The sequence below is a fragment of the Phasianus colchicus genome, chromosome 1 (assembly GCF_987193195.1).
Source record: "Phasianus colchicus chromosome 1, bPhaCol1.hap1.1, whole genome shotgun sequence".
Taxonomy (NCBI): Eukaryota; Metazoa; Chordata; class Aves; order Galliformes; family Phasianidae; genus Phasianus; species Phasianus colchicus.
This window is the reverse complement of record NC_143436.1, coordinates 10582460-10605536: the sequence shown is the minus strand read 5'-3', so window position 1 is coordinate 10605536 and position 23077 is coordinate 10582460. Positions and strand designations below refer to the sequence as shown.

Here is a 23077-nt window from a genome sequence, read left to right as displayed (position 1 = left end):
ATCAAATGAGCAAAGGACAAACTTGTTGATTCCTTTCCTTCCTTTCCACAAGGCTGTAATATTTCTGTAATGGATTCTAACTTTGGTATAATAAAAGGAGCATCAATATGATGTAAGTGATTAACCAGACAGTAAAATTTCTGAAAAAGACAGCCACTGGCTCCAACTTACACTCAGACAAAAGTATCAGCTTCTTTCACTGTTACCCTCTACACCACCTACATGTTGCCCAACAAGGCTGTGGATGCCTCCACCCTGAAGGCATTCCAGGCTAGGCTGAATAGGGCTGTGAGCAAACCATCATAATGAGAAGTGTCCCTGCCTATAGAAGAGGGGTTGAAACTAGGTGATCTTAAAGGTCCCTTCCAATCCAAACCATTCTCTGATTCTATGATATATACAACAAAACCACAACGATGCAAGAGGATGTAGAAAAATGTGCTCCATAAGTTTATCGAGTAAATACTACTTACATGCTACATTATGATTTCCTGAGGCGCTACGTTCTAATCCTATACAGGATTAGAAAATAAACATCAAGACTCAAATTCCTTTTCTCCATATTGGACATAAATTTTAGGGAGGTAACTCTCATTCTGATTCACCTTGTCTATCATCTCTCCTGATTATCTTTTCACTTATGGCAACCGCCGACTGTCCAAACCTAGCAGTTGCTCAGATTTGCAGAAATCAGCAGTTGAATTATTTATCTCACACATACTGAGAAAGTCTCCAGCATTTAATCCTCTTCACATCCTTCCTCTATACTACTTATTTTTAAACTATCTTTACTTTTAGTTAATGGCTAGCTCACCCCAGGGTCCTACACCGGGGAATAGGCTTGCCAGGCAGTGTAAGAGCACCAGCACGCTCAATGCTTGAGCTGCATTTGGCAATAGCCAACAGCTTGCCAAGTGAGTAAGGCAACAGAATGAAAGCTGCACTTCACCAGGAACCACTCAGATAGCATGAGAGAAGGTGTCAGAGAGGGACCGACTGGGAAACAGAAGTAAGGTTTTGCAAGGAGATTAGAGAGAAGATATGGACAGATGGGAAATGTGAACAGAAACAGAGCCTAGATCCAAATTCAGTCTGTGAGAATGCAAGAAGTTCTGGAGGAGGAGAGCCAAAACGCAGGCTTCATCCGTACTCTCACACAGAAGGATAGAAGGAATACCAAGAAAGAAATTTCATTCTCTGCATCAGTGCTTCACAGATGTGTCTAAGCCATATCCTATGACAGTGTTTCAGACTTACTCATCTATTTGGAGTTTCTAAATATCTGAATTAGGCGTCACAGCACTGAGCAAATTAGGTACTTATAATATCCGTCTTGGAGCTTCTAAGTGCAGGGACTGTGAGTACTTACTAAACCTACAGAGATCATGTTAGGTGTGATTTTACACCATCAATATCTAACATGAAACATATTTCCTGTCATGAATACTGGAAGATGCTTGACTTATCTAGGCTAATGAAGAAAAATGTAAAAAGAAGAATGCTAAATGAAGAAAAAAAAAAAAAAAGAAAAAAAGAAAAAAAAAAACCACAACAACTGAGTAATAGATGGACCAAGGCAGATATCACTTAGGCTGTTTCATTACAGCCATATTTTCTTTACTACAGTTTCCTATCTTGTAAATAAAGAACCGAAGTACTGAGGCCACTGAGATTGAAGGAAGAGCCCTGAGCAGTTTATTCAAGCACTCTGTGAAAAATGCCTTATCAGTACAGCAATAATGTGGATATAATATGTAACAAGAGCCATGAATACTAAATAAAGTGGTATTTAATTTTTGAATTCAATTTTTAAAGCTAATACTATTACTTATACTGCTCAAGATATTTCTGACTTGGAAAGGTAACTAGTCCTGTATGCTATCCCTTTATGTTATTACCAGTATTCAGATAATACTGTCTCATGCCAATATCTTGATTATAAAGTATTTGTGTTACTGCAGTTAGAAAGCTTTTCTTCTTACCTACTGAATGTCCCACAAAACAAATTAATATTCCTTTCCTGCTTCAATTGCACACGAAGAGCGGTTAGTAAGTGTTTCACCTGTAGCTCTATTTAATGCAGTGAATGACTGCTATCTTGTCAAGCTTTGGTCTTCTGTTTTCTAGATCAACACAGACAGCTCATTCAGCCTCTCATCCAAGGCTTTGTTTTCTAAATCCTTTGTCCTTTCTCTTTTGATCAACTCTGATATTTTTATTTTTATTTTTTTAATTCTCTCCAACTGTTAAAAGGTGCTGATATAAACAGCATGCAGTATTACTGTTGAAGTCTCACCAAGCACTGAGGAGTAAGGTACAATTAATACTATATCATATCTTATATAAAAGAAATTTTCTATTTTTTGCCCAAGCATTTTACACTTTGATTCATATCTGAATTTTGATTTTTTTAGTACTTTTATTGTCATACTTCTGAAATTTGATGGATTGATTTCGTTTTTATTATTTTTAATTTTCTACCTGTATTGTCTGTTCCATTCCTGAATTTCATTCTGGAACATTGCATAGAATTGCTATTCTGCTTTCCAAAGTGATTGGAATTCCTGTACTGAATTGATTTGAAAATGATATGTGAGTGCATTTTTCCTACAATCTAAATTGCAATTAAATTTTTAAAGAGTCAAGTCTATGACCAAATCTTGTTTGTTCCACTTAAAGTTGCCTTCCAATTTGACAGTGATTGATTTAACCTGATAGCTTTTTTCAGTTTGCAGATGGAATGTATAGTTCCACTAATGTAGTAATTGCTAAATATTAGCTTATAAAAAATAATGGTATACTGGTGGAAGAAATAAAAGAAGGGCAGTAGAAAGAGCTATTTTTGCCAGTATTTCCTAATACTTACATTGGATTTTTGAGGATCAATATGTAAACCACATGCCTACAATTAAAATCTCAGATTAATTCAGAACTGCAAATACAGTTATTTACTTTAATAAATACTTTTTAACACAAAAACATTTACTTAGCAAATCAATGTCAAAATAGAAACATTTTGAGAATGAGGACCAAGGCGAAGTGCTAATGAGTTTCGTTCTCTCATAAGCAAGTGTTATTAATTTCAAAAAATAACTATTAGGTGTTATTAGCCCAAATGACAGTGTAGCACTTATGGCAAAAGAGAATCAGATCTAGCAAGTATTTCCAGAGACGAGATGTAAAGCTTCAGAGCTGTGAATGATGATTCATAACATTAATAATGCATTATTCACTATTAACACACTTCCAGTTTAGACATTAAAGACTAGCCTGATTTCATCTTTATTTATTTATTTATTTGTTTGTTTATTTATTTATTTATTTAGTGTGAACATCAGATCATTGGTTTTGAAAGTACTGAGGTATTTTTCAGATATTTTCAAGTAGAATTTATGAGCTATCATCTTTTTTTTTTTTTTTTTTTTTTTTTTTTTTTTTTTGCCAGTCTCGGATTACTTCCAAGTAACATTTGGTTGATCAAGACAATATTTAATAAACTTTTAGAAATATCTTAATGATATTAAGGGAAGAAGTGTTGGAAATAAAGCTCGCGTTATGTTATGAGATAAAGTTTTGGAGAAGGCATTAGTTTTCTACTTTGACAAGAGCAAATTCCATGTTCTTCTCAAATTACTGCACATTGGGAAAGTTTGCAGGGAGGTTTTTATGCATGCAATCTAGATACCTTCTGGAGAAAGCTCTAAGGAATTCTATCTAAGGATATTCTATCTAAGGATATCTTCAAATGTTAAAATCTCAGTAGGAAAAAGCAGCCCAAAACAATGACTCCATTTGGACAACATCAAGCCACAGGCTGAATCCAGTCCAAGGTTAGATTCTCCAGCTGCACAAAGCATACTTGTAGAGGCTTTAACATCAGCTAATGTGATCTGTTGTTCTGCTTTTAGTATACCAAATGTCTGTCTAATAGGGCACACTCAGTGCTTCCTTTGCAGGGAAGCTTTTATAGAAGTTGATCTTCTGTCAAAGTTTCTGAGGATGTATGCTTATTTTCTCAGTACCATTTTTCTGAGTTTTCATCATTGCTGCTCCTAAGAGAGTGGACAGAATGAAATGCAAGAAGTCAAACTAGTCAGCAGAACATGTTAAAGAATCTCTCTTGAGTTCAGACAGGTTAGTCCCTGTCCATCTAAGATAAGCAGGCAATTACACTAGTAGAAATGGTATCCTCCTCCTTTCTATTCAGATAAACTACTGCATTCCATGGTTTGGCAAGAGAGAAGAGTTTGAGGCAAAACAGAAGTAAATGAGTTCAAGCTTAATAGTCAGTGTATGCTATTCTGTCCCTCTTCTATGTCTGCTTTATTCTGCTGTACATATGTATAGTATTTGTTACTCTAAAGCAGGGAACATTATATTGGTCTTTCCCTACACACAAAACTCAAAGAATTCCTAAAATGGAATCATGGGGTTAGATAACCAAGTCAGCTGGAAATGAGTGCAGAGATTACAATATCTTCATTCTTCTCTGTCTTTTATAGAAGACAAAAGATTGAGGACTGTGGCCATGAGTTCTTTTTTAATGTGTAAATGAGAGCTGGCTAACAGGGAGATGGATGAGCTGTCAGCAGGTAAGAAAAGGTCCAAGTGACAGAAAGCCTAGGCTCTGTGTCAACTCTGCCATAAATCTCACACTTTAAAATAGATTATGAAGGGTCTCCTTTGAAAAGAAAAAGACTGAATAAAATATTTTTTTCTGCTATGCATGAGTGTCCCTGTATTGAATATAGAAGTTATGAATTCAACTAATTTAAAAGTAACAGGCAATTCAGAATGACCCAGTTAAATACTTAGAAAACAAGGCTTATATGATATGTTGACCAAATGTGAGATAGTCTCGTCTGTTTTAAAATCTGACAGATGGAAAAAAAGATGGCTTATTTAATTCACAGAAAGGTTATTCCAAAAGATTTAAAATACAGCAAAGGAAGCAGTAGCTTGAAATGTTAACAGATCTCTAAACTGTAAATGCTTCAAACCTTCAGCAATCTCAAATCTAATGAAATGCTGAAGTGTAAAAAGATAGATATTTTACTATTTACACAGGGATAAAAGATTGTCATGAACTGTCTTTGTAGGTGAGTGAGAGACTAACTTTTCAACTCAGTTTCCAGTGAATGTTTTTGAAATGCAGAAGAGAAGTGGTGTGATGGGGACTGTAAGAATCAGTGGCCCTTGCATCCCCCTTCCTATCAGTGCATTGCTCTACTGAACTGACACTGCTATTTTAAAGATGTCTTTTTAAAGAAAATCTAGACAGGAAGAGAGATTAAGTTATGTGAGTGTGAAGCAGGAAACTCTTTTGAAAGTAATTCAACTGCTAACAGAACCTAAGTTCCATTATGAAAAGTCAGTAATATTTAATATTCTAGTCATTTAGGTCACTTCTGCAAAACAGAACATGAGTTCCTGAGGGATTTTGGATCTTTTGAAAACAATGCAGATTGATTGCTTTGAAAGTAATGCCTCATATTTACTACAATAGATAGAGAGAGAACAATAACATCATTTGATAGAGCAAATTCTCAAGTACTAGACACTATTTTTCAACATAGTCACAAGTATGAGCTATCCATTTTGACCAGTGATGAACAAGAGTCTGCATGTTTTTGTGATTTTGGTTCAAAAGCATAGGAATGATGAGGCTGTGAGTGTCTCTTCTATGTCCTTGAAGCACTGATAAGCAGAATCAGAGCACTATCTCTCTACTACCTTCATGGATGAGAGAATGCTGATGGTGCATGGTGCATATCAAATAAATTATTAATCTCTCCCCTTTGATGGAAAAAAATGAACAAAAGGTAAGAGAGGAGAAAATTGGCATGTAAGGGATAATAGGAAAGAGGGTCCAGAGGAAAGCCATGAAGATGATCAGAGGGCTGGAACATCTCGTCTATGGAGAAAGGTTGTGTTGGTGCTCTTCAGCCTGGAGAGGACCGGGCTCCAGGGGGATGTTAGAATGGCCTTCCATTACCTGAAGGGGGCCTACCGAAAAGCTGGGGAGGAACTTTTTACACAGTCAGGTAGTAACGGGACAATGAGAAATGGCTTTAAACTGGAAGAGGGCAGATTTAGACTAGATATTAGGAAGAAATTCTTTACTTTGAGGAAACACTGGAACAGGTTGCCCAGAGAGGTTGTGGATGTCCCATCTCTGGAAACATTCAAAGCCAGGCCAGATGGGGCTGTGAGCAACCTGGTCTAGAGGGAAGTGTCCCTCCCTATAATAGGGGAGTTCAAATTAGATGATCTTACAGGTTTCTTCCAATCCAAACCAGCCTGTGATATTGTGATGACACAGAAACCCAGATCATGTTGTTTGTTTTTTGTTTTTTTTTCCCCTGCAGTTATCATGAGCCCAACAGAGGCACAAAAGAACAAAAGGAATTCAGTGGGTACATCTACATCTTCTCTGGATTTCTGGTCTGAATTCAAACTCAAAATAAGATCTGTCCATGACCAATGAAGCAGCTGCATATGTAGCTGTGGGACACCCTTCAGGGATATAGGAACCTGTGTGCTTAGCCAGACCCATTGACTTAATCTATCAGTACATATTTTAATGTACTGTCAGGTTGACCCCAATAAACTGCATGTAAATATAGGAATCATTCAAATCAGGCCAATCTCAGACTACGCTTTAAGACTGGTGTACACGTGGCCAAGATGAAGGATCAGCTACTAGCCGTGACGGAAGAAGAGTTTCATTAAACCACATCCCACAGATGATACTTAGATTTCCTGAAAAAAAGGAAAAATCTTTGAACTTTAAATCTAGGATAATCTTCCATCGTACAACCAAAGATGATTCTTCACTCACTGCTTTTCTATACCAAATGCCAGTTGTTTCTGCACAATGTAATGGCTGTTATATTGAAAGCTGACTTTTAAAGAAAAGAAAATGTTCTATCTTTTTTTCTGGACAAGATCATAAGACTAAACCAAAAAATTAAGTCACCAAATTTAGTCTTTTGCAATTACAATCATGTGTTCACATACCTCACAGATCACTAAAATGAATATAAGAGCTATAATAAACTGCTAACCCCTTTTAATTAGTTTTAAGAACAGTCAACAAGAAACCAAAAGAAACACCAATGTTCTGGGCTCCAATGAGGACAGAAATCTGGTTACCTGAAATTCTAGCATAATGCTAAGAAAGGAACCTATTCCATGTTTCTGATGAAGGTAAACAGACACTTCCAACCCCAAACTTCCCCATGCAGATATCCCTGCTCTTTATCTCTGTTCATTTATCTGCTTGTTCACCCAAGCAGAACATCTTTCATTAGCATGCTGGTCTGATGACCACTTTAGTCCTGAAAAGATGAGCAAAACATAAGGATGTGATATACGGAAGCTTTTAAATCTACTGGGAACTACTACCTTGTTTCCCTTCTCCAGTAGCCAGGAGTACAGCACATCTGACACAGTAATGAACAGCTCCAAACACTAAAGACCTAATCTTTATTTCTGAAGAGGAAAACAGCTAAACACATGTTCTTTGCAATTGAAAATATGAAATGATATCAAATATAAAATGTTAACATAATGATTCAAAATAGATACCACTCACCTAAATGTGACATGCAGTAAGGATTTATCCAAACCATTAAGTAAAGTTGTTAGTGATGAAAAAGAGGAATTACAACTGTAGTTACAGTATCATGGACAAGGCAGAAATGTCATGGTACAAAAGGGAAATGTTAATACGGTAAATTCCATTAGCTTGATTTTAAAATGAGGACAGCAATTATAGGGAACAATATTTGTACTAATTTATGTTTATTACCTATTTATATTATGAGGTGCTATAGATTTGAGCCAACACTTTCAAACATCTGGCTTTGTATTTTTAAAATCAGTTAGCAATATACTAGAAGACAAAATACAGATTAATGTGCTTTGTTTCTTTCCATTTTTTTAAATGATACTTTTGAGATCAGTATTAAAAAAATCACATCTGCTTTTAAAACAGCAATAGATTAAGTTCTGCAGTTTTTATTTAAATAAATAAACAATCTTTTGGGATCTTTCTTGAAATTGTTCCCTTTTGTACTGTAGTATATAGATTTGAATTATATATGCCATACAGTTGCAGCAACTAAAACCTGTTGAAAAATTCGAAAAAAAGTGTTAACTCTCTTTATAATTCATTCAAATTGTGGATGCTTAAGGACATGATTTATACCCTGAAGCTGGTAGGCCGTTGACAGATGCATCTTTGCATTAGTTTCAGTAATATAGACACTTCTGAGGTTTTATGCACTGCTTAGCTGTAGACGTTGTGTAAGTATGACAGTTCATCTGCAAGATCTTCTGTCATTTGCTTCAATTCAGTTGAGCAGGCATTTTACATCTAAAGGCAAAAGGCAGACAACTTCCATCTTTGATTACTCAGATGTAATGTGTACAAGTGCCTAAGTTGACTGTGACTGGTGTGTGACTTGATTATATGATGCGCTGGTGTAAAGCTATTTCATTATTAAACTAGTCAGGTACTCAATTTTTTGTTGCTGCTGAATGGGTTAATTTGAATTCAAGGCCTTGAAGGACTTCATGCCCTCAGAGAAACCATCACTATGAATTCACACTCTCTGGATGCCCAAACAGGACTGCAGGGCAGTCTCAAATGATATCACTGGGGAACTCACTACCACTGGGAGCTCAAGTGGCACAAAGCTGACAAAAGAGAAAACTGGGTATCTTTGCATAGAAACAATTCTATATGGGTGGCTTCCATGACTCTACTTTGTTACTGGCAACCTGCATCTCACAATTTTTCCTTGACACAGCTACACTTGGTTATTCACAGAACTGCACTCCCTAAGAGCTACTAATGTAAGCAAAAAGCATAGCAATTTTTTAATTCTAGGATTAATGGGAATCCACCATCTGTGTTCATTCTACTGCTCACAGAAGCTATGGCCACTATAAACAGTGAAGTAAAATGTAAATGCATAACTTGTTATCTCGACATTAAATGTGCTGTCACCAAAAGCAATATCTTCTGGGTATTTATCATTAGATGATTAGCAGGGAGATTATTTCTCAGTCTTTCAGTTCCACTAGACTGGATAAAATATCATAATTTCCTACAAAAGGGACATTAAAGAACATAAAATTACAGCAGTAGTTGTAAAAAGTAGAAATACCATTTTATCTTTATATTCAGTCTCCATAATCTTTCCCTTGTAATATTATAATAAATATATTTTTCAATGGAAGAAGGATATGAATGATGAAAGTGCATTACCTAGAGGGCTAAGTGTCATTTTACTGTAATCCTTAAAACAAAGCTATTTTATTCCTACCCTTTTAAGCTCACTGATTGCATGAACATAAAACTTTTTTATAAACTGCCACAAAATTTTGTCTGTGAAACATGCAGATGACCACATCACATGAACACTCTTTTCACCTACAGCATTTATAAATGGAAACAAAGACATAATCCTGAAACAAGAACTATTAAAAATGTAATGGGATATTTATCCATGCAAAAAATATTCCCTTAAGTAGAGAAATACATCTTTCATTTCTAATTTCTTTCTTTACATTCATCACTGACTTCTTCTAAGTGAACTGTTTCACAAGTTATTCTGCACTGAACTTCATTGTTCTGAATGATGTATCTGATCCCCTCTGCCTTTCCTTTTTTAAAAGTAGGCAAGTAAGTGTTCTCCACTCAACAGGCACAAAAGGGAACACAGAGAATTTACAAATGGCAACTGGACTCTGCAAAATAATAATAATAAAACAAACAAAACCCAAAAACAAACAAACAAAAAAACAGCTGCAGTCCAAAAATACTTCAATGTTGATGAAACATTTTCATTTCGTATTTTCATTTCATACTTATTAAGATTATCCATAAATGATCTTGAATTTAAACTTCAGTATAATAATAGAATGTTGTAACAACATAAATCTGCAGTAGAAAAAAATGTCAAGGTTTATACTTTCTCAACAGTGCCACTATGTATATATTATCAGGAGGAATTTTTGAGTAAGAATGTTAAGGCATAAAAGAAGAAAATACTGTCCACTTTTTCCCTTTTGAGATGCTAAGTTCTAACCACCGGGTTCTTAGTTGGTATCAAAAATCATAGTTATACTGGAATGAATACTGGAAGTCTTCTGGAAGCTGAAGATCCTCTCTTCCCAGTACAACTGGATAGAGTAATTAAGAACTGAAACTCACACAGATAAGACCAAAGCAAATTATGCCCATAGTTCCAGATGCTGATGATATCATTAGATTCTTTTCTGAATCTTTCTAAGTATTCTTTTTATTATGTATAACTTCTGCTGGGTTATTGTTCAACTGATTCCAGCCAAAGAGAACTGAACATAAAAGCCTGTATCAGAAAGAGAGGGGAAAACATACCTAGTGCTCAATGTAACATCAGATCTGAAAGCTGCCATGATGGCCATGGGAGGTTTACGGAGCAGTTTCCCCACCACATGCCACAAGACACAGTTAACACAGTCTACTTTAAGAACATGGAAGATTTTTACTTTCCTTGCATTAGTCAACTTGTAGTTCAAGTTCCAGAAAAAAATGCCCATCTCATTGAGTTAAATTGTAAGCACTTTGAGACATGGACTATATTCTGCTTGATGACTGCATAGTAGTATAATCAGTATAGTTCATTACTGTTTGGGATCAGAGCAAAATGGTAACAATCATGTGGGTAAGTAATGAAAGCAAGATTTTTGTTTTCATGTCTTCATTAATGAGTACTGTACATGCTCAAACTCCAGCATAAACACTTCTAAAAAATCAGTATTTATAGAATTTATCATTATCCATCACTGTATAAAGAATACAATCCATATTACATATATATGCATCTATAAAATAAGTGAAGTGAATCATTCGTCCTCAGTAATAGTTTCACTGCACTGCCAATTATTCTATAATATTACAATTACTCTCCAACATCGCGTGCAACTCAACCTTTTATAACCTCTGCTCAACATTTTTCAAGGTGCTGTTCTACATGAAAGGAGTGTTGATGCTATTGTTTCTCACGCTGTTAATTCTGCATTAGGGAATGATGTTGATATGTCAAGACTACAGTTTTCCCTTCAAACCACTAATAATGGTTTTAAGCAGTGATAGCACAGGAAGTACTTAATATCTGATCAAATATGTAAAGCTGTAGAAACTGCTTACAATGAGGTTCTCGTTTGTCTTGTAGTGACAAACCTGGTCACTACAAAATATCAAACACAGAAGGACAAACCCACTTTATTCTATTCAGTCTGTACTACAGACTTACTTATGTATTCACAAGCAATGGAACATAAAAGACAAAAATTACAGAAGTCGAATGGCAGTTCTCCTAGAGCTCTTACAAGTTAGATACTGACCCTACAATTGACAGAATGAAGTCAGACAAAAGGACAGCCAAGAACATGTTAAATTATGTTCTTTGTTTGTTGTTTGTTTTGTTAAACAGTACTACTTCTTCCCATTCATTAACAATGGATTGATTCCCAAATCAGAAATCTTCTCAAGGAGAAAGAATACCATAGAAATAGAAAATTTATAATGTCAATCCTTTACTATTCAAAATTGTCTCTATCCCAACTAAAACCAGTACATCTCCCCTGACCTTATAAGAAACAGCCTCCAGCACCTGCATAACTTCTTGATAATCCTTCCTACCCAAAACAAAACAAGAAGAAGAAAAAAAAAAACAACACAAAAAAACAAACAAAAAAACCCAACTATTTGTGGTCTTAAAACATTCAGTTTGGAAGAGGTAAAAGATGTACATACACACTGGGACATATGATTACCAACAGTATCACAAATGGCTAAATATCAGCTAAATTATGAAATTACAAATCTGGTGTCATCTGTCTCAGAAGGCATACGTAGTAATTCCAGTGTAAATACACTACAGACCATGCCACATGAGCTGGGTGTTGCATTACTAGAAAATAAAATGTTTCTCAATTTCTAGGAATTGCTAGTAACTATTTTATTGGCAGTTAAGTGCTATCTGAAACAAAAAGTGCCATTCAAATTCTGAACAAATATTTGTTGCTCATTTTTTCCTGAATCTCACTAAGACTGTGATCTCAGTTCCACTATTTCCAGGCAAAGCAGTGACTCAAATAGCCTTGCTTTAGACAGCAGACATTCATTGGGACTTATCAGCATGTTGAAAAGACTACATACATAGCCACTGCTAATGAATCAGCCCTTATGCTATAATAGTCAGCTGTACAATTGCATACTGAAAAAAAAAAAAAAAAAGAAAAGAAAACAAATACTTCTTACCATGAAACCCTCAGTGTACTGAAACTGAGCTCTGGAACTGTCTTCTGCTGTGGGACTCAGGGGCTTAGGATCAGACATAGAGCGCTGCATCATCTTTGCTGCCTTTGGGCTTGATGGAGGAACCTTGGCAATGTCAGCATGGAGCATCTTCTGAGGGCTGATGTCATCAGTGATGGATTTTTCATATGGTACAAATGCTGACTCTATAACTTTGCTTGGTGAAACAGGTGAAATGGGTGAATAGAGAACTTTGGGAGATTTGGGAGGGGAAGGGACTACCTGCAGAGTGGAGTCCGGACGAAGGTGAGATGAGTAGCCTATTTCTAATGGTGTTGGGCGTTTTTTATCTTTCTGGGGGGATGAAGCTGACAAATACTGGGGACTCTGATTGTCTGACTCTGTCTCTGTTTGACACCCCAAACTTTCTCCTTTATATGTCTTTTCTGGAGCTGAAATGTGTTTTATGATTTCAACCTTAGCATCCAATCGAGCCCTGATTGAAGGTGTTCTTATTGTTCCTACAGGTTCTGTTTGTACTGAAATCTCTGCTACCGTCTGAACTGCAATACTAGACACTTTGGAGAATTGTTTGGCTTTGTCTGCCTCTGTGGTACTCTCACTGTATTTCCCTACACGAGGCTTTCTTCTAGATCTGCTAGAAAGATCCCATTCATCTTGATCTTCATCATCTGTCTGGACACTTGTATCAACACTCTTCTTAGTTCTTCGTCTCCTATTTGTGTAACCTCTGTCTGCTCCATCTTCATCATCAGTTTGCACTCCACTGTCCACTATCTTTTTGTAGCATCTGGGCTCTTCTTCCAGAGACTCCTCCAGCTCCTCATAGGGACCACGTAATTTTGGCATAGAACTTCTCTTTTTCAATTGCTTCTCCTCTCTAACATCAATATCCTTCAGAGACATTTCTGAAACAGAGCTCAGGATACCAGACCTAGGTATGTATTGGGTAATGCCATCTGACTGAACTGTATACCATGTTTGGCTTTGTGGAATTTCAATACCCAGCACTCCTGAAGCTGTAGTGGTTGCATCATCAGTAGGCCAAAATTGGCCATTTTCTGTGGTTGCATACTGTCCTTCCAAAAGGGCTTGATCTGTGGTTGTTTGTGGAGAGCCAGTTCCTGCAGGATCATAACCATATTGATACATTTGTCGAATTTTTTGTTCCTCTAACTGTTGGTGGAGTTGTTGTTGAAGTTGTTGGAATTGTTCAAGTTGCAACTGCTGCTGGGCTAATGTCTCTTGTCTCATCATATACTGAGCTTGCCGTTCTTCCTCTTGCTGAAATAAGAGATGATGTTTCATGGATTGCAGCTCCTCAAGCTTTTTTTGCACCATAAACTTCTCTTGTTCCCTAAATCTTTGAATTTCCTGACGTTCCCATTCTAGCTCTTCAGCAAAGCGTTGTTGCTTAATTTTCTCAAGTTCAAGAAGTTCACGCTCCAAATCAAGCTGCTGCTGTTTGCCTTCTTCAGGGGCAATGATAAGAGCAACCTCATCTTCGATTACATCTGTATAAACTTCAGATGCTGTAGCAGGTATTAAGTTGGTTGGCTCAGTAGCAATAGCTTCTAGAGTAAGAGGTGGTAAGCCTGTCTCAACATCAAGAGTAGCACTTGCATCTTTTTCAGCTGCCATTGTTGTTAAGAAACTATATGATCTTGGAAGTGGTTGATTTTGTTGCAAAGTTGATAATGAGGGCACTGAGTCAATTGTTTGGAGAGTAGGTAAATCTCTGACAGTAGTACTGAAAATAGAACCAGGTTGTGTAGTGATGGCAAATGTAGATGGGATTGGAGTCGCTACTGAAGAATAAACAACACCATTGGATGATCTTAAAACACTTCCAGCGCCGAATGGGGAACTGAGGGATGATACCATTCTTGCTTGGGAATACTGTGGTGTACTGATCCCGATGCCAGAAATTACCTGTCGAGTCTCTGGGTAAGGACCAGTGGTCTTGCTTGAGTAATCCATAACCTCACCTGAAATTACAGGGCAAAGTTACAGTCCAGTCCCACAAAAGAATGCTGCTCTGTGGACTCTGATAGTCATCTCATCTTGATGAATTAAATGGGGAGGGGAAACTGCATGCAAATCTTCAAGTTATTGATCTATTTAGATGTGAAGGAAGCAGCATTTCTTAACATGCAGGCACATGCAGGCATCTCTGTGCAAAACACATATGTAAAATGAAGAAATGAAATACATGTGTAATCCAGAATTGTTTGTCACAATGTCCGAAAGAAAACAAAACAACAGAAGGGGAAAAATAATAATATATAAAAAATCATCCTGAAATGAGATGAGGAACATCATAATCATATTTCAAAGAAAGATCTGCAGCTGTGTCATACTGACCTGAAGTAACTCTTCCAGAAGTAAGATCTACTGCTGCATCAGTTGCCCCAACTCGATAATCAAAGCTATTCTTGCTTTTATATGCAAACAGTCCAGCTTCTGATAAATTTGTGTCAGACATAGATGGTTTCATACCTCCCATTCCTCGGTAGCCATATGATCCTGAACGATCATATTGATAGTGGTCATCCCTGTAACCAAATCGATCCTCAGGAAGTGTAGTTGGAGGTTGCTGGGCTGTACAGCTTCTACCAAATGGCAGTTTATAAACCATATCACAGCAGACGGCTCTTCTCCCTGCAGTCAGGTCCACAGGCTTTTCATCATCTTCTATTACTGTAGTTACGATACCTGAAGTAGTTTCATCCATTGTTACAACTGTTCTGTGAGATTTTGTAGTGCTAAGGTCAACTGCTCCAACTTCCATTGGTTCTTGAGAAGTGGAGAGATCAGTCCAACCATTTGTGACACTAACTGGTGGTACAGTAACAGGCTTTGTAGCAGCCCATGTCACTGCATGTGTTGAAGTACCTAGGGATAAATTTATTGGCACTTCATCTCTACTTATAGGGAAGGGCTGGCTGCTTGTTACTCGGTATGCAGGCTCAAAATGTTTTGATGTTGTTAGCTGCAGTGGAGTTGTCATTGCGTGTCCCAGATCCACAAGGCTGTCTGTGCTGGCAGAGTAGCTTACAGTGGCAGTGCAGGTCATGACAGCTACTGTCTCAGTGACTATAGACAGAGAAGGATCTGCAACACATGCAGTACTAAGATTTATTATAGCTGGCTGAACAGTACTTACTGGCCTCCCAGATGTATCACTTGAGGGCATTTGCCTTCTTGCATCCATGGAAACAGAAGACAGATCCATACAGCTGTCTCTCATTTCAATATCCATCTTAGTTAAAGTGCGAAGATCAATGACATCACCCAAAGGATGGAATCTTCCATTCTCTCTATACCTGGGTTGATCTGTTATATATATTGGTTCTGGAGGTATAGTAATAGCAACACTGCCTAAACCAACACTGGGCACTAGGCGCTTCACTACAGATGCTGTGGTCTTGGCTACCTCTGTTGTTACTGCTTCTGATTTTGAACTAGGTACTTTTTCAAAAGTTGATTGTGTGGTCACAGGAATAGTTTGCAAAGCACCTGTAATATACATACTCTGATCTGCCATACTTTGAATTTCCACAGCTTTCATGGATGAAGTAAAAATTGGTTGCATAGGCTGGGGAATCTGTTCTTTAGAAGGTGCTTCTAAAGGCCAGCTGGTAACAGCCTGGCTAGTGATAGCTTCTGTGGGAGTTCCAGGCTCAGATGGCAATGTGATGACAACATAAGTTTCCTGTGAGGGTTTTGCCAACCTTGGTGAAGATTTGTTAGAGTGTGGAGACAAAGGGGATGTGGGAGATGCTATTTTGTATTCAGCTGAAGAGACTAAATTCAGAGTCATACTTGATGTCAATGACAAACCTATTGGTTTGGGCTGTGTTTCTGCTGGCTTATGAACAGCTATTGGGAGTGGAGGAACTGCTGGTTTAGGAGCAATTGGAGGTTTAGTTACTTCAGTAGGCCTGTGACTGAAAACGAGCCCTGCTGGAATGGAGGATGGCTTGGGTGGTACAGGAGGTGGTGTTGAGGTGTATGTTTTTGTGACAGGTACCACATGATTCTTTAATACAGCTGCAGATTCCAGTGTAGCAACACTTGTGACTAAAGGTACCACTGTGGGAGCTATTGCCATGGGAGCCTGAATCTGTGACTTCTTTTTGGGATAAATGGCTGGTTTGGGTAAAATAGGTGGAGGTAATGGTGGAGGAGGAGGAGGTGGTGGGGGTGGGGGTGGGGGTGGAGAAGGTTGTGCAGGAGAATCCAAAGAAGAGCTTCTAAAAAGTGAAAATACTTTGGATGTTAGAGCAGGAGCTGAGGAAGGTATGGAGACTATGCTGGTCTTACTTACACCTCTGGGTGTAGATACAGAAGGTGTTTCTAATGCAGGCTCTTTAACTGAAACTGATGCTACACATATGGGTGGTTGTTCAGATGTAGCACCAGTCAAGTTAACCCTTGTCGTATCAAGACTCAATTCTTTGTGTGAATCTTCATGATGAATTTTGACAGCGTCAGCCTCTACTGTACTTTTCATTTTCCTAGCTGCATCCTTTTCTGCTGTGGAGATATCATAAGTAATGGTATCAGCTGCATATTGCTTGGGTTTTATAACAGTAGTGGTGAATACCGAAGGTGCAGTTTCAGGCAAACAAACTGCAGCTTGATGCACAGTATCCATATCTGAGGCTATAGTTGGCCTTGTAGTGGCTCCAGAGACAGATTCATAAGGCATGCTCACTTCAGAGTACTCTTCTGTAGATGTAAAGGGAACTTGGGCTATTATGTCTTCAGAATCTGCTAGTTTACTTACAGCATCTGCTGTATCTACATAACCTGTGATTGCACTATCTATAGGTGATGAACTGTCTGTGGTGCAAACGGAAGATGTAGATGATGTTAAGGAAGCTGTATCAGAAGGTAAAATTGATGCAGCACCTTCTGATATCTCAGAGTATGTCAACATCGATGTTTCATGAGAAATTATTTCTTGAATTTCTCTAGCATAATCTGTTAAGTATTCATCTTCAATTTCCTCTGCTGTAAAATGTTGTGTTATTTTAACATCTGGAATAGAAAGTGCTATGCTACTGAGAGATGATACATCTGAGATTGCTGAAGTGGTGCTTGATGTTAAAGATGTGCTATCTGCCATTTCTCCAATACTAGGTACCTTTGTATCAGATGCAGGAGCAAAATCTGAAGTTGGCTGTGTTGGACTGGACCCAGGAGTTAGCTGCATTCTTTGTTTTTTCATAAGCTCTTCATAAGCAGCTTCTGCATCTAACAACTGCTTTTCTTCAGTGGTGGAAGTAACTGTGCTGTCTAATACAACTATTTCATGACTTTCTGGAATAATATAAGAGCTAGAAACAATATCTTCTTGAGGCACAATTGAACATAAAGACTCTACACTGTAATAGTCGTCCTGTAGATCAGTAATTTTCTGTGGTTCATCATAGATCTGTTCTGAAGCTCTTATTTTTTTCTCTTTTCCTCTCTGCTGAATATATTCATTAGTCTCGTCTTGTCTCATTCCAAGATTAGTATCAACAGTTCCATTGTAAGTATCCTCTATCAAAGACTCATAAATATAATCCTCTATCAGCATTCCACCATATAAAGATTCTTTTTCAAATACCTCATCTTTTTCGCTCGTAATTTGAAAAGACTTTGACTTGTGGGTCTTATGAATCATTTCCTCATATACTTCTTCAGCACTTTTCAGTGTTTTTTGACCACTTTCCTCTTTTAGGACTCCAATTAGTTTTTCATCTGTTGGTGAGTATAGAGAGACAGCAGTAGGCAATTTGTAAACTTTTTGTACTTCTATTATTTTTTCTGGGCTGATTTCAAATCCTTCAGGATCTGATTCAATACTAGGTGAGTACTCTGAACAGGAAGATCTGTGCAGCTCTTCCATTTCTGCTGCCTGTCGTAATTCTTCTGTTGGAGAGGCATCTTCAATGGGAGAAAGATTACTTGGAGGAGTCTTTGGCCGTTCTCTTCTTCTCTGAGCTCTCAATTCATCCTTGTCCTTTTTAGATTTTTTGCTAGAACTTTTTCTTTGTTGCTGTTCTAGCTCACGTTGTTTCTCTTGTTCCTTTAGCAGTTCCTCTTCTTCCCGTAGTTCTTCTTCTTCTGAAGAATCCTCAATAGTTGGAAGAAGAGGACCATGAGACCGATGCCTAGCTTTGCGCTGCTGTTTGCTCTCCCCTCCCAGTTTTTTGTGACTAGGACTGCTGTCACTGTCTTCATCAAGTGATGACACTGAAGTAGGTGATGTACCTGGTGTGAAACTAGAAGCATGTAAACTAGAGGACCCTTCTCCTCTAGATCTGTCTTCAGGTGAATCTGTAAGACTCTCCATCTCTAGCTCAGGCTCTTCATCAAAATACAAAATACCCTTCTGTTGTTCAGGTGTCTCAGAATATTTGCTTGTTATTGTACTATTTAATTCTATTGTTTTGAAACGCCGAAGGCCTCCTCCTCCACTTATAGCAAGTTCTTCACCATCTTGACTTTTAGTTTCCCTGTATTTTGGCTCTGGGCTTTCATCAAAAGTCTCATCATCATCATCATGCCATGAATGTCGTCTTCCTGCATCCTCATCATAGCCTGCACTACTTTTCCGTGCCATTCTCCTATGTTTTCCTGCTGTTCCTTTGGTTTTGCTTTTCACTTCTTCTTTCTTTTGGCTTTCAGTTACACTGATCTCTTTGAGTTGATTTCTAATGAATTCATCATCTTCAGAACCTGAGGCATCTTCATCAGCACTCATCTCTATAATTTGTTTTCTAATGAAGTCTTCTTCATCACCAGATCCCTGACTGTCATCTCGTTTGTATTCATCACTACTTGAAGAGCCAACACTAGCTCTTCTTTTTCTCCTTGGTACAGGTGAGTTTTCACTCTCACTGCTGTCTTCCACAGAATCATAGCGTTGTCTTCTTGCTGGTGTGTCATCTCCTCCATCTTCTTCCTTGTAATCAGTTCGGGACGAAGCACCTCCTTTGCTATCTGCTGCAATGGTTCTTTCACCTTCTTGAGTAGCTTTTAAATCTTCCTCATCAGAACTGTAAGACTCTGGAGTGACAGGCAAAGGCTTTGTTTTATGCTGATCCTTTGTCTGTTCACTGTATGTTTCATAAAGTTCTTTCCTTTTTACAGATTTTTCATCAGCAAGTGTACTTGCCTGAGCTTCCAAAATAGAAAGGACAGTACTTTCTAATTTAGCTAGATCTGAGGGGCTCGGTGGACTTTCTTGTGAAATAGTGTCTTTTTGGCTAGGTTCTCTGGGTAAGTCCTTTTCATCACTGGGGATATGACTTGGAATTTCACCAAGTGAACTTGATATCCCATCAGAAGAATACCCGGTGTCACTCAGACCTTGTGGACTTTTCTGTTGCTGAGAGCTTGATGTATCTGATTTGTCATCCTCCTTTTCCTAAAAAATAAATACATATGCGTGTGTATATACTTATATATAAATTCTTTATGTCTCCAAGCAATTACATATGTGTGTTTTTCTAAAAGATGAGCTAAAGTCCCAGATGTAAAATTTTAAGTCAAATTATATTAAATCATAAATGACTAAACACTAATTCTGCTTTGCAAAGCCATTAACTATGCTAACATTTAACTATGCTTTGCCTGATTTTCCACATCAGTAAATGATATTATAAGTTGTAAAATTTTAAATGCAAATAAAAAGCAAATAGAGTAGTTAATTGCTTTCGGAATCCTATCTAATGATAGTCTACCATTTGTTCACATGTGCATGGGACAAATTTTTTGTTGGCTATTTAAATTAATATTTAATTACTTATGCTTAAAAATTGCCTACAGAGTTCTAGATATAAATATAGCTTACCAAACAGCCTGCAGTATTTCTGGGGTCTACTCCTTGCTTTGCCCATTTAATCTTTTACAGTTCCCTAAAAATATGTGCAGCTTCTCAAATTTTGGAGCTTTGGTTTCGTTTTTCCGTAGTGTTACACATTGTAACATAAGAATACACAGAGTACTGAAGCATGAGTTAATGTGGTCTGGAATGTCCCCATACGTGTACAAACATTTTCTCAACAGCTCATTAAAAACAAGTTTCTCAGTACATTTGCAATGCAGAGGTAAGCTGATGCTAGGGAAGTATGATTGTATATGATAAAAGCAAGACAGACAGCTATTGATCAAAAGAAATAAGGAAGAAAACAAGGTAGGCGTATGCAACTGAACATTGTAACCAATACTTTCTTACTTTTCTTTGGATAACAAAATATGAAGAATATCCTACAACAAATATTTTCACACTAGTTTCCCTTCTCCTAGATGTGAAATGCCTCCTAATTTCTCACAGCTGTGAAATACTCTACTTACTGGAAGAATCTCATCATCCAACTAACAAAATAGCCCAGTTTCAAAATGACAGTTTATCTTATCAACACAAGTGTCTTCCTCTCCAATAGTAATTTATGAACGAGCATACCAAGTCTCCTGATTTTAATAATATAATGTGATCTAAGTATATATTATAGCACTCAGGTACTATCAGAGTGGGGAGGCACTGGAACAGTTGCCCAGAGAAGCTGTGGATGCACCATTGTTGGAAGCATTCAAGGCCAGGTTGGATGAGGCCCTGGGTAGCCTGATTCAGTGCTGGCAATCCTATGTATGGCAGGGGGTTGGAACTAGATGACCTTTAAGGTCCCCTTCAACCTAAGCCATTCCATGGTTCTATGATGACTCTATGATTATTTATCAATTTTGTTAATCTAAGTCAATGATTTCTGAAGTAGGCCTAACAATTTACTTAAATCTGGGACTTATCAGCACTGTTAGCATTATACTGCATTCAAAAAAAAAAAAAAGTGTGGAACAAAAACAAAAAAGTCATGACGGTTATTTTAGTTTTAGTACCATCTATAGTATTATAGTAGGTACATTCACACTTATGTTTAGTTGCTGTCTATTAATATTTTGAAATGTTTATTCACACTAAAGTTACATTTAAGACAAAATATCATAAAACAAATATTTGTTATTGTCAGTTATGTTATTTTTTAAAAGCAGTCCATTTTTTTCACTATTTAATTTACAGTTTAAGTACCTATTCTTGCCGTCAGGCATGTCACTGTGCACATAATTCTCCACTAAAACCACTAGCAATAAGATTAAAATAATCTACTCATCAATATCTAGTTTAATAACCTCCATTTCAGAAAAATGATTTATTATATACTTAACAAAATCAGATATTACCTTGGATAGAAACCACATCTGTTCTTAATAATACTGAACCTAATATAATAAACCCAAGTATCTGATACCAGAGCGAAAGTTGTTGCATTTAAAAATTAGATTTGACAATTATTTCTAAGAACAACTCTCCTGATAAAGCTGTATTGAATACATAAACAAGGACAAAACTCCAACAGCACTCCAAACAACTCTGGGAAACCATCACCACTTAAAAACTTCAGAACTCATTATTATGAAAAAGGTACTTTTGGATATTCTTCAGCCCATAATGATATAAATCATATGGACCCGATTTCCTATTGGGTAAAAAATGAAGCATACTTAGAATATATATATAGATATTTTTAAACTTGTCTTTATATCTTTACTCCCATTATTATATAATATTTTTAAGGGACATTTATTGGAATATGTTTTTTAAAAATATGTTTTCAGTTAAAACCAAAGGATTTTTTCATCTAGAAATATCATACCCCCATTACAATTTCAGCAATTGTTATTTTGTTTCTAATATGTTTATACTTGCAAAGACATACCCAATTATGCACGTCATCAATTTAGATTAGCTTCTAGAAAATTCAAACATTGTTCAAGCTCAGAAAGTCTCCTAGCAGCTGATGGACAGACTGCGCCCAAGTTGGGAAAGTAAGTCAGTGAGAGTTCCACAGAAAGATGAAGTGATAAAATGACTTAAAAATCATATGAGACAGAACATATTAAATAAGTAGTTAACTTCAGAAATAAACAGGCAAGTGGGCATGGAACAATCTTAGCCATTCTCCTAATCTGAGATAGTAACATTATCTATGTGCCCAATGTGTAGTATCTACTCAATGCCCAAACAAGACAAGATGGAACTGAGTGCTGCCATTGCCTGATATATTGATGAACTGTATATGCCATAACATCACTGCTATAAATAATAAGATAGTGAATGTTGGAAAAAAACTGCTATTTGTACAGTAAGGAGAAGAAAAAGTTCTATAGTAGTTAGGGACTTCCCTAAGCATAAATGTGACAAGAAAATCCAGCTTGCTTTTCAAGGCTACTGTTATACAAATATATTTTCTATCCTTTTTATATGTAGAGTTGTCTGATGCAAAAAATATCTTTCACATCACTTTTTAAGATAATATGCATGCAATTTATGAGAAGCAACATTTGGCTTTATGCATTTTTTTTCCTCCTTCAGGCATTCTGAGATAAAGGAATTGTCATTAACTTTATCTGCTTTTCAATGAGTAGTAATCTATTTCGGATAAGACTGGCCATCACATATGTGAAGACATCAACAAACTTGTAAACAAACTGTATCAAACATAAGATTTTTAGGCAAACAAAAAACTGTTGAGGAAACAACATTTCTAAGGATTATACATACATTTAACAACTGTTAGAGAATGAAAAATGAATGAAAAATGTATCTGAATCAATAAGGAAAAAACTTTTGCTGTTAATGCAACCTTTTTAATTTGTACTAATGGCAAACATGATCTAATGTTG

At 36.9% G+C, this 23077-nt stretch overlaps 1 protein-coding gene across 4 annotated transcripts in view; it reads right to left on the bottom strand.

Moving 5' to 3' along the window:
• PCLO (piccolo presynaptic cytomatrix protein) overlaps positions 1–23077 on the bottom strand; it is a 331372-nt gene that overhangs the window by 161571 nt on the left and 146724 nt on the right. For all 4 annotated transcript variants that reach the window (XM_090135236.1, XM_090135232.1, XM_090135235.1 and 1 more), the window contains exons 5-6: positions 14702–19763; positions 12320–14325 (exon numbers count right to left, since the gene is read on the bottom strand). In XM_090135236.1, coding sequence (XP_089991362.1) covers positions 12320–14325; positions 14702–19763 — 7068 coding nt within the window. The remainder of the gene's footprint in view (positions 1–12319; positions 14326–14701; positions 19764–23077) is intronic.